Source organism: Colletes gigas, unplaced genomic scaffold (genome assembly GCF_013123115.1).
Source record: "Colletes gigas isolate AHSC1104 unplaced genomic scaffold, ASM1312311v1 Colletes_gigas_Sc00015, whole genome shotgun sequence".
Classification (NCBI taxonomy): domain Eukaryota; kingdom Metazoa; phylum Arthropoda; class Insecta; order Hymenoptera; family Colletidae; genus Colletes; species Colletes gigas.
Window position 1 is genome coordinate 732,995 of NW_025106644.1, and position 13,691 is coordinate 746,685.

Below are 13,691 nucleotides of genomic sequence, written 5' to 3' on the forward strand. Positions count from 1 at the left end.
CTTTATCCAAGATCTATCACATTTACTAAAAAACAAGAGCAAAATTCATCTACATTGAGTGTTACAAAGTGAAAGTTTCAAAAGTAATGGAAACTAACCTCAAACTAAAACTCGGGCAGTTATATTTGACCCACTCTGCAAACATTTTTCTTGAAACGGGTAACAATTCAATGTTTACGTAAATATTACCAAATTTTGTCCCATTACTTTATCTTTCGCGTATTCTTACGTAATTCTGTGAAAACTGAACTTATAATATTGGCTAACAGTTTAGTATTCCATGGTCTATTCGATTACACTGGTCAACAAATTTTAAACAGATTCTATTCTTTACGATTAAGCTGTCCATTCTCATTTATGTATTTACTGAGTGTCCCACGCGACTAGGGAAAAGTTTTTTTCCCTAGTTAATATTTTTTTATTCTGTTAGATGGAGTTGACTTTCTTAACCTATCACAAATTATAAAATCATAAATTTACTAACAAAATGCAGTTGAAAATACTATATTTGTATAGGTTAAGCCTGCTTAGTGTCGATTGTGTTTCTAGCAATAATCTGCTAACATTCTAAATCAGGTTAAAGCCAATATTTTAACTTAACCTTCATTTTCGTAATTCGTCATAACAGAGACTGAAAGTGATAAATATTTACTGTTGGCTAGTGTTATTAACCTATACCAGTATATTAATAATCGAAATTAACAAACAAGTTAAAACGACACGAATAAGGAAAATTTATTTATTTAACTTTATCCTTTCATAGTATTAACTTTTCATGGAATGCTTGCACAGATCGCGCGGAACGTAGTTCGAAAAATGCTGGTAAGAATAAATATAGGAATGAACATACAAGATATCCGATCTGCATATAAATATAAAACTATTTCGATATAATTAAACTGTCAGTATGGTAAAGAATTCTAGGATTACTGTGAGTAGAATGTATCACCCTACCTGGACAAGGGCCAGTGTGTTTGATAAGAATAGACATGCCTTGACACTGCTTCGAGATGACCTGACACTGACTCGAATACGTAACACCGTCGCTCCCACATACCGGTGTGCTTGCGCCGTCACTCATCGTGCACTCGGCTATCCTTTTTCTGCACTCCTCCTAAAACACAGAACCCACACCATCTATACAACAATTCAAGAATTATCGAGCATTCCAAAGCCGCAAACTTAAATCGAACGAAACATCCTTCTCGACGCGTTGCACGCGGCGCTAAGAGCGTTCGATTCGGAATCAATTGTTCCAGAAAATCGATCATCTAACACTTTTACTGCCACGTCACCCATATATGGGTGACAGGATTTACCATTATGATACTAGCAAAATTGATTCTCAAGTTATGACGTTGAGAGAAATAAATTTGAATAGAATTTTTAAATTTTAACAAGGTTACGAAAATAAGTAGTGAAACAAATTTTAGGTTATGTAACTTACAATGGTCTAAAATCAACATTTCACTTTTGCAGAATATTATACGGTTTTGATGTGGCAGTGAACGTGTTAATACGATTTTCGATTTGATCGAATCGATTCTTGGATATCCGATTTTGGCTGGAATCGATTCTTTTTTTTAATTACGAATCGATCTTTCATTATCGAGAATCGAACGTGATGTACGAGACTTTTCTGTTTGACCTTAAATTTATATTTTAAAAATACACAAACAGCAACAAATGAGAAAAGAAAAATTAATATTCACTTTGAAATAAGTATTACAGACTATTCATATAATTTCTAATTTGAGGACCAGTCAAAATCACTTTTTCCCTAGATGTCTGGGATTTTGTTTAAAATTGAATATGATGTAGAGTACACGATATTAGGGGTAGTTTAAGTCATCATTTTGCTGGTTTCGAATTTGTTTAAAAAATACAGACCTTTGAAGTTTACGACTTTTGTAAAAATTGGTTGTACAGTGAAAACTCGATAAATGTCGCTACTCCGGGTCCGGTCAGCAACACTTACGGAATAGGAGAATCGTCTTTCGAATTTGATTGTAGTTTGCCGACGCTTCGAACGTAGAAAGAGTCAGTAGCTAAAGAAGAAAGAGGGACTGAAACTCGGATTTATCGCCCCAGTTTAAATATCCGCGTCAGTGTGACCACACTACTGCACAGAAGAAAGTTTTTTATTTTTTACTTTTTGTTAATAAAAATTTCACTATCATGTTGGGGAGATTTCTCTGATTAAAATGAGGCTAAACACGATATAAATCGGTCAATATTTGGTAGCATAATATTGAATTAAATATTGTACTTGCGAGTCTTTCTCTCTGTATTTATCCTTCTTGTGCTGTCCTTTTCTATGTTCGGAAATATCAAAGAACGACGCATCGAGTTGCTGGCTACATTTATCGAACGGGAGGTAGCTATTTTCAAACGGAACGGTTCCACCGTTTCGTAAGTGATCAAAAACTGCAACACATATGAAATAGGGGGTTTCGTTAGCTACCTCTGTTCGATAAATGTACTATCCACTGACCTTGCGAAGATACGAGTACACAATATTTAATTCAATATTATGGTAACAAATATTGGCCGATTTATATCGTGTTTAGTCACATTTTAATTAGAAAAATCTTCCCCGCATGATAGTAAAATTTTTATTAAAAAAAAGTAAAAAATAAAAAACTTTCTTCTTGTACAGTAGTGTGGTCACACTGACAGGGACATTTAAACTAAGATGACGAAGGCAATAAAGATTTTTAAAGAAAGCCGCTACGTCTCCGGTTACACTTCGCCTCACTGGTTCAAGGGGGATCCCCCTAGTGGTGGGGATAAAAATGTATCACTTACGGGACAGCTCTTGAGGACATTTATCGAGTATTCACTGTACTTAAGATGAAGAGGCGGCGTGATGCTGGATTTGTGTCGCTGGCCGCCATCAACGACTCCCCAGGTCGTTTCCCTGATCCGTGGCGTTCCAATTGCACGGTGCAACGCACCTCTGCGCGGCCGGACCGAACCGCCAATGGTACCAGCATTTCCCTTGATGGTCCATTTGTCCTCCCGCGGGCCGCTCTCGCGATCGCGATAGAGATCGTCTGCGGTAGCGCGAGTTTGGATGATTTCGGTGGGTCCACCTGCGACGGGAAGATTGCCCCTGGTCCACCAAGGATTCACGGATGGCAGAAATTTCCTGCCTCAAGGAAAGAGCCAATTGTGACATCTTAATGTTTAACATGGCCTCGATGCTCGGACCCGGCGGGGGTATTTGGCAGGATGCAGATACGCCCGTAATCGCGGCCTCCGTGACGTGTACCCGCGGTGTCATCGTATCCGCAACAGCGTCTGCCAACTCTGCCACCTTATCCAGCGGGGTGTCCCGCTGCGTGGCTAAAATCACCTGCATATTAGCAGGTAGTCGGCCCATCCAAAGCGTCCGCAATACACCGTCCGAAAAAGCCGTACCGGCCAATCCGCGCAGGTGACGAAGAAATTGGGACGGTTTTCTGTCCCCGATTTCCTCGTGTTCCAATTGTGTTCTAAGGCCTGGAAGTCGGCAAAGGCCTGGAAGTCGACAAAGGCCTGGAAGTCGGCACGTCTTAAGATAATCCTCAAAAACAAGGACAGGGATCGAGGAAGCATCAACTCTTACCGACCCATAGCACTTCTCTCAGCCATCGGTAAAATATTCGAGAGAATTATTGTTGCGAGAGTAGACGAAACATACAGGAGCAGGGGGCTGGAACACCCCAGCCAATACGGCTTCAAAAGCCGAAAATCTACTGAAGACGCACTAATCGGGCTGAGAAATGGGTGAAAGGGTCGGATAAGAAATACGTCATTGCCATATTCGTGGACATCGAGGGAGCCTTCGACAACTTGTGGTGGCCCGCAATCGTGAAGAGACTAATCGACGCTAGATGTAGCACCACTATGGTAAACCTAGTGAAGAGCTATTTCAAAAGAAGGGACGTACTTGTAACATCTAAGTACGAGAGTATAACCACGCGTATGCGGAAGGGGTGTCCACAGGGGTCAATCATTGGCCCCAAAGCCTGGTGCTGGTGTATGGACACCCTTCTCGAAGCATACAGCGATACCTTCAATGCCAGCGATCTAGAAGTGATTGCGTACGCCGACGATCTGGCCATCTTGATCAAAGCGAATACTACGAAGCGGATTGGAAACTCTGGGTAGTAGAGCCACCGAGATACTGCACGAATGGTGCAGATTCCACAAATTACAAAGTGTCACCCACGAAGACGTATGGAATGCAGTTCAAAGGAAAACTCAGGGGCAGGCCCCCTCTCATTAGAATAAACAACGAGACGGTACAGTTTGTCGATCAAACGAAGTACTTGGGAATAATCGTGGACAAGAAGCTGAGCTTCATACCCCACGTTATATACATAAGGGAAAAAGTCTCAAACTTTGTTATGACAATCAGAAGAGTAGCAAATCAAGAATGGGGGATAAAATCCCACATCATAGAAACACTATACAAGGCCGTATTCCTGCCCATAGCCACCTATGGCTGTGCGGTATGGTACGACAGGGTATCACACACACACATTAGGAGACATCTACACGCTGCACAGAGAATAATGCTACTTCTGATTACAAAGGCGTGCAGGACCACGTCCACTGACGCAATGCAGGTCATTAGCGGAACCTTACCACTTGACTTAGAAATCGTAAGAATAGGATTAACAGCCAACATCAGGAAGAATCAACGAGCTCAATGGAAGCAATACACCTATCATCCAGTTGGGAATCCAAACGAAGTAAACCTCAACACGGAAAAAAGAAGAATCGAGGAAACACTAGTCGATGAATGGCAAAGAAGATGGGCAAACTCGCCCCATGCGAGGAACACTTTCTCTTTCATAGGACACGTCTCTTTCAAAGGGGAAAATCGATGGTTTTCTCCGGGCAGAGAGTGCGTGTACCTGATGACAGGGTACGGTCCTATCAACGGTTCACTGTTTGACAGAGGAGCCGTTGATGACCCTAGGTGCCCTGCGTGCAACACCCGAAGAGAAACAGCGGAACACATGCTGTACGAATGCCCCTTATATGAAGATTACCGATACGCCGGACTAGCGCAACATAGACACAACCCTCAGAGGCTGATAGCCTCCAGAGAGGATTTCAGGGAATTCAACCAACTGGCGAAGAGGATTATAACAGCAAGAAACGAACTCATTGGATAAGTAGAAAAGGTCCGCCTCCTCGTGGCTAGGGACGGAAACGTCGGCTCTAAAAGGCCGACGGCTAAGAGACCTTGAGAAGAATAGGCACTATAAATACAAACACTTGAGAATAAGTAAATATATATTGAATGCAAAGAAAGCATAGTGTGTTCACTAATAGAGGTGACTCGAGGCAGTGATGAGTGGAAGCTCGAATACTGCACACACGAAGTGTCTATATATATATATATATATATATATGTTCCAATAACCGCCGCGTTTTCTGTTCCTGCGACGCACTAAGCCGGGAGAATGAACTCATTTTTTAGCGTCGTGTACGGATCCGCGGCCGGGGGATTCATGATAATGTCTCTTACTTCCGCGGCGTGTCGCGCACTTAACGCGCCGAGAATGTACCCGAATTTCGTGGTCTCCGACGTTACATTGGATACCTCAAAACTTCTCTCTACCATTGAAAACTACATCTCCGGGTCTCCCGGACAAAACTCGGGTATCCGTACAGCGACGCGATCAACTGCCAACGGCACACCCGCGGATGTCGCTGCGTTAACGTTAGGGTCAGTCATTTTACCAGTCTTGGTCACAAAAAAAAAATAGTTTCACCGCACACACACACCGCGCTTACTATTTGTCAGACCGTGTCCTTTTCTTATGTCCTTAACAATATACACTTATTTCTCTACCCTAACTAATATTGTCCGTACACGAAAAATGTCCAAATTTTCTTAAAAAAACTTTACTTGCGCGGCGAGATCACGTCGGGGTCATCAATGTGGGATCGGGAAGATAATGACTCCGCTCTGTTCCGTTCCGCACAATTGTATTGTTGCTGTCGTACAACGACGTGGCTCGTGGTGCGGGTTACGCTCGACTCTCTGGTACGATCATCGCCACCGTACCAAGAGGCCTTCGAAAACAAAAGACGGTCAGAGACGACGACAACGGCTTTTCGGCTCACGCGGCTCTGGTCGTCTCGTGTGCAACCATACATTGTAGCGGCTTCGAACGGCTAAGGCGTATGTGGTGCCTTGGCCGCCACAACTTATTTCGTGGAATCACCGTTAATAGAACCTCGATAATCAAAATCAGGTATTATCCGACCCAAACATAATTTCACATAAAAAAATTGTTCAATTTCTTCGCCGATCAAGAATGAAAAGAGACACATAAATAGGATTGTACATCTCTCGTGGAACCGTCGTTAATAAAACCTCGATAATTACATCATGTATTATCCGATCCAAAAAAAGTGACACATAAAAAAATTGTTCGATTTCTTCGTTGATCAACAATGAAAACAGGCACATAATTAGGGTTGTACTTGTTGGGATAGGTTGTTGTAGGAAAACACTTTTAGTGGGGTGACAAGACTTTCTTTATTTTTCCGTTGTTTTCGGTTAGAGCGCGCAAAATCAAGTGTAGTTATTCCTCGCTCGTCTCCGTGTCGACCCCTCGGTTGCACTGGCAAAATTGTTAAACAACCCTGATTGGTTAACCCCACGCGTTGGGCCTTTCCAATCAGGGCCGTTTATTTTTCCCAAATCACCGCCTATTTCTTACGCCCACGGCGTGCTTGTTTTCGAAACGGCGTGGTGATTGAGGGGGACGACGTTGCGCCCTCACTGCAAGATTTCCTTCGGACCACCCGCGCTGGGCCCACTTGGCGAAACTCCGATGTGTACGCGTCGAGTGTCCTCTGGAAATCCCTAATTTACGACGGTCTCTATTTGCTGTTGAGGGACTTAGGAAAAGAATTTACTAAACGCATTCGATACGCGAGTCTGGAAAATATCTTCCTCAAAAACAGCTTCGACGAACGAGAGTCGTAAATTACGTGGGCCATTTGCACGAGAGAAAAACTTTCCCATGTGCGCACGACCGGTCGCTACATACTTATTTCGTGGGATCACCGTTAATAAAGCCTCGATAATCAAAATCAGGTATTATCCGACCCAAACAAAATTTCACATAAAAGAATTGTTCAATTTCTTCGACAATTAACAATGAAAACAGACACATAATTAGGATTGTACGCGTTTCATTAAACGACTGCATGTCAAACATCATGTATTACGAGAAATATGCATCTTCTTATCGAGATGAGTAACGTTCATGAATCACTTTATAAATACCTCCACAGTGATCGACCGGTCGATACAACGTTATAAATGCCACTTTTCATTCATTAGAAGAATACGACGAGTCCTCTTCGAGCGGAGCCAGGAACAAAAAGGATTAAAATTAAAAACGGGCGGACGTTTCGCGGTATGACTAATTCTTTCGCGATTTTCCTTGAAACCATCAACATCGTTCGGTGTTCCGAGAAGTTCGTCAGCGCATTATGCTATCTTTCGTGACCTCTCACGCGCGTCTGCGGATCTCATTTCTTGCCCATACTTGGTGGTCGTGTTCCAACATTCGAAAGACAGTCGAGCATCGTCGATAAAATACCGTGCGTGAAAAAGTGTTTTCTTCTCTGCTTCTAAGTTTCCCTGCGTTCGTAACTAGTAAGCAATGTATTGGTTAAGCATAATTTATAGGTTAAACGGACATTTTCTTATTCGAGTTATCGTGATTCCAAAATTGTATCGATACGATCACGATATCTTTTGATAAAGAAGGCTGGGCGTTGCTTATTCTGCAACGAGAAACATGTATAGAAAATACAATTTGGTGTATTTTCTAGTAAGAAAAATATATTCTTTCTAACAAATCAATTACGCGAAATTTGCATGTTTATTTCGTTATGTAATCATAGTTTCTGATTTAAATGACGGCGAAGAATGCTTTTCAAAAACATTGTTGTTGTCGTTATCACTGTTGTTTACTTATTATTGTTGTCATTGTTATGTATTTGTTATTGCTATTAATACTGTTATGTTGATGCTATTGTTATTGCTATTGCTATCGTTAATGTTATGTTGTTGCTATTGCTATTGCTATTGCCATTGCCATTCCTACTGCTATTGTTATTGTTATTGCAATTGCTACTGCTGCTGCTACTACTATTGATATTGTTATTGTTATTGTCATTGTCAGAACTATTGCTATTGTTATTTTTAATGTTATTGTCATTGTCAGAGCTACTTCTATAGCTCTATAGATATAGATATACATATACATATTGATATTGATATTGATATTGATATTGATATTGATATTGATATTGATACTGATATTGATATTGATATTGATATTGATATTGATATTGATATTGATATTGATATTGATATTGATGTTGATGTTGATGGTGATGTTGAGGTTGATGTTGATGATGATGTTCATGTTGATGTTGATGTTGAGGTTGATGTTGAGGTTGATGTGGATGTCGATGTTGATGTTGATGTTGATGTTGATGTCGATGTTGATCATGCTGTTGATGTTGATAATGCTCTTGATGTTGATGTTGATGTTGATATTGATATTGTTCTTGATGTTGAGGTTGATGTTGATGTTGATATTGATATTGATATTGATTTTGATTTTGATTTTGATTTTGATATTGATATTGATATTGATATTGATGTTGATCATGCTGTTGAAGTTGATGTTGATGTTGATGTTGTTGTGTGATGTGTGATGTGTGACATTGATATTGATATTGATATTGATATTGATATTGTCTGCAAACAGTAGGAATTCGCAGTATTAAACAACCGTATGTAAATGATTGATAAAAATGATAAATAGTAATACACAGTTGCTAACTTCAAAATACACATATCATTCCCCATATATCAAAATAACGAATGAGACAACTATCACTATTAGCAATTAAAATATATGTTAAGCCGTTGACTGTCTTCTACTTTTATGTTAACGAGAGTTGATTAAATTTTGCAATGCATGTTATCGACTATTCTATACTACATAAAAAATTCAAATAATTTCATGTAAATTAATTTTCAAATTTCTAACGTTTCCAAAATTATTATTGCATGTTTACTGAACAAAAAATTGTAGCTGTAGGTGAGCACCTTTTATACGAACGAACTGGTTATATGAACTTGTCCCCTAACAGGTTCGTACAAACGAAGCTTTAATAGGTTAATTGGTTCATACACACGATCATGTACGTATTTAGTAATAACTTGTCCAGCCATGGACAATTTACTATTTATGATATACAGGGCGTTCGACCACCCCTGGGAAAAATTTTAATGGGAGATAAGACGAACACATTTTAGACAAAAATTCAGTACAAGCGGAACTGTAAACGTTATTTTTTCCAAAAATATAATGTGAGGTTAGAAATGTTGCTCCGAAATTGCATAAGTACGTTTAAAAAATCATAACTTCTGAACGGATTGGACGATTTTAATATTTCAAAATGCAAACGACGCGTATTTTAGTAAAGAACATGTAGAAATCCTAACAATATTGAAAAAGTTGTTCCTGAACCTCGTAAAGTGTGAAAACCCCCATAAAAGTGATCGAATTTTCAAACAGCCATAACTCCTACAATAGTGAATACAGTTGAATGAAACTTTTTTTTTAAGTAGAGCTCATGGTAACTTACAAAAAAGTATTAAACAACTTTTATGTAGGATATCGAATAAAATTACTAAAAATGAGAAACGAATTTTTGAGAAAAATCAACAGGGAGTAGGTGCCTAAATTTTCCGGCGGGAAAAAAAGTTTCAAATCGTTCTGGAAAAATTATTTTCGGTTGCGGGTCTGAATTACAATCATTTTTGGTGAATAGACATATCCCCGAAATCTTGCGCATTTTCGAGAAAAAAATTCAGTACGGGCAGAACTTTAAACGTTACTAACTTTTTAACGAAGCCTCCATCAACAAATTGGTATTCTTGATTTTCGTCTTATTTTGGACTCTGGAATCACCCCTTAAAATTTTTCCCAGTGTTGGCAGAACACCCTGTATAGCTTTTGCTAAACGCTGATCTACTCGAAAAGCATCAACTTGTTCTTCGGACTAGATGACCCGGTGCACAAGCTAATAGACAATTTCTCGATCGAAAGCCTCTCTATGCACTTCAGAAATGATTCACTTAGAACTGTATGGAACAGAGGCGCCTTTAACTCGAAGGAGGCGCCTTTATCCAGTAAATAAAGCGCCTCCAATTCATCAGAAGAGGCGCCTGGAACGTTACGTCATGCATTTGCATCACACAGTATGCAAAACCCGACTTACGATCTCGAATAAACGGCCGTTTCGGTAACTATGCCTGTTAAATTAACGTGAGCCCAACAAGGAGTTCATTTACAAAAATTAATCTTTTTTTAGAAAAGTGGAAGTCTGTTGTTCAAGAAAACTCATTCAGTAAAGATGTGTACATATACCTTTCTCTGCGAATAAAGATTTTTGCTCAAAATATTAAGTGTGTTACAATTCTTTTCCCTGTAACCAAATAAACCTAATAGGATATGGGCCCAGTTAACGCCAAGTGTTAATCGTGTACAGAACAAAATAACTGGTGGTGTCGTACGTGTCAAAAAATCTCTCAGACTGTGTAAAGTATAAACAGAGATGAAGAAAAAGCAGCAATATAGTTGTAGAAAACGATATAGTATCCAGAAATTTAGAATTTGTGCCAAGTTAAATATAAAGGATGTGGACGAAGAAGCTTCACTCGATATAACAAAGCTGAGCAGACTGGGAATAGTAAAGGAGCAATAGTAAACTATGCAACAGATTCTCTCTCAAGCTTTATAACACTGGAGAAGATTGTGAAAGATATTTTAAAAAATTTAGGCAGTATACACAAAAGAAGAAGTCTTATCACACAGTTAGTTTTGCGAAAGAGACTGTTATGTTTAAAATGTTAAAAAGGCGATATGTCTTTAATGAAACACTTTACAGTGTTCGATGATTCAATTGTCAAACTAGTGGGATCAGGAGAAAAACTAAATGAAATATACATAATACCACATCTATTTGTTAACTCTCAATCCTCATGGGGTAATAACAGCCATTGAAGCTTTATTGGAAGATCATTTGAGCCTTTGTGAAAACAAGGTTTCTAAATTAAGAAGTCAAGTTGACACATAATAATAGAGGTACAAGCGTAAGATACTCCATGCAATAAGGAATAGCGAAAATAAAACGTAAAGATTATCATGCAGGAAGAAAGTAGTAGTAAAGAGTAGTAAATTTAAGTCAAAGAAATTACACATAACAAAGTACTGTTATTATTATAAGAAGGCTCCGGAATTTAAAGGATGCGAGAAGGGAAGAATGCTGCAGATTGTGCAATTTGTATAACCATCAGCGAGAGGAGAAAATACAGCAGAATTTGCTTTTATGGCATCTGATCACCTTATGATGGCAACGTTGAAGACTTGGCAACAGACTTTGAAGACACATGTTTACAACGGAAAGACCCTAATCCTTCTAAACTTGTAAATAACATTAATTCAAAATATTGTAAAATAACAACCATTGAATTATCGAATATTTCTATGTCAAGGACAAATGTTGAGGACATCTTTAGACATGAAAAACTGATGGTTCACGTGCTAACAAGGTTAAGGTCATCACACTCTTTATTAAAACTGAATTTTAATCTTGATTTTCATGTATCAAAGAGTTCTCGATCGTTATTTGTGGATCGAAAGGTGGCGCCCGATTGCTGGCGGTGCATGCACCCGCGTTCTCGAGAATGCGTAATGCTGTAGCGTCGATGCAATACGATGCAATACATGCAGCGTAATACAGTGCAACGCGGTGCAGCGCAGGTATAATCGAACAACGCGTTGAATGCTAACGATCGACGATGCATGCCCGATGTGGTTGATTTGGCGCCGCTGTAGACACGACTAAGGGGGCTTCCAGTAAAATAGACGGATAAATATCGGTATTCTTTGTGAGTTTTTTTACGAAATGATCGAAGAATGCTGTGTTAGACCAAGGTTACACGAGTTTTTCAGTTATTCCTTGTCTTACAATTGAATTACAACAAGGCAGACATAGGTGTGCCGATTTTGTCTGTTTTCGTTGTTTTCAATTGCAAGATGATAGTTTAGAATATGCACTCGGTATTTTATGTATGTACGTGGATGTAGAAGGATTTCACACATGACTCAGACACGTTTTTGGTCATCAATTTATCACAACATACTGTTTTAAATATATACAGTTTGTAACAGTGTTGCAAAAATTGACACTCTTACAAGTGGTACCAACATGGTATTTCAATGTAACAACAGTGGTACCAACATTGTATTCCAATATAACAAGTGGTACCAACATTGTATTCCAAAGTAACAAGTGGTACCAACATTGTATTCCAATTAAACAACAGTGGTACCAACATTGTATTCCAATATAACAAGTGGTACCAACATTGTATTCCAAAGTAACAAGTGGTACCAACATTGTATTCCAATTAAACAACAGTGGTACCAACATTGTATTCCAATTAAACAACAGTGGTACCAACATTGTATTCCAATATAACAAGTGGTACCAACATTGTATTCCAAAGTAACAAGTGGTACCAACATTGTATTCCAATTAAACAACAGTGGTACCAACATTGTATTCCAATTAAACAACAGTGGTACCAACATTGTATTCCAATATAACAAGTGGTACCAACATTGTATTCCAATGCAACAACAGTGGTACCAACATTGTATTGCAATGTGACAACAGTGGTACCAACATTGTATTCCAATATAACAAGTGGTACCAACATTGTATTCCAATGCAACAACAGTGGTACCAACATTGTATTCCAATGTAACAACAGTGGTATCAACATTGTTTTCGAATGTAACAACAGTGGTACCAACATTGTATTCCAATATAACAAGTGGTACCAACATTGTATTCCAAAGTAACAAGTGGTATCAACATTGTATTCCAATTAAACAACAGTGGTACCAACATTGTTTTCGAATGTAACAACAGTGGTACCAACATGGTATTCCAATATAACAAGTGGTACCAACATGATATTCCAATATAATAACAGTGGTACCAACATTGTATTCCAATATAACAACAGTGTTACCAACATTGTATTCCAATATAACAACACAAGACAAGGAAGATCATAGAAACGCACGTCGTTTCGACGGTCGTGTGGCCCTAGCCTTACTCCTTAAGTTGGTACGCCCTTGTTTGAAATTATTACTCCTCAGCTCTTTTTATTTAATGGTCAAATGAAATTTAAATAATACACGACCAATAAGACCAACGTTTATTGCAATTTATTCGATGTCGAAGAATATTTTTTGGGATTTAATGTACGTGAACATGTGACTCGCCAAAAATTGATAAACTTTTATCTGAAATATTTTTTGCGCTGCTGAAATTGTCTAAAAAATGGTGTCAAGTGCAGTTATTTATTATACTGTCTGACTTATTGCTTGCATTCTTATTGACACAATTAAGCTACCATTAATTCTATGGTAATTAATGTCTGGTTACAGTATTAAACACTTCATTTGGATATAATAACACGATTTCAACTGTCTAGTAGTATTTTAATAGTATATAGTAATATTTCTATCGAAGTTTCGCTCACTGTAAGAAAAAAATTGGTCGTTCAA

At 38.7% G+C, this 13,691-nt stretch overlaps 1 protein-coding gene across 4 annotated transcripts in view; it reads right to left on the reverse strand.

The window, feature by feature from the left end:
* Positions 1-13,691, reverse strand: part of LOC122399982 (SPARC-related modular calcium-binding protein 2) — a 107,528-nt gene that overhangs the window by 37,338 nt on the left and 56,499 nt on the right. For all 4 annotated transcript variants that reach the window (XM_043401108.1, XM_043401107.1, XM_043401106.1 and 1 more), the window contains exon 2: positions 955-1,114. In XM_043401108.1, the coding sequence (XP_043257043.1) occupies positions 955-1,114 (160 nt within the window). The remainder of the gene's footprint in view (positions 1-954; positions 1,115-13,691) is intronic.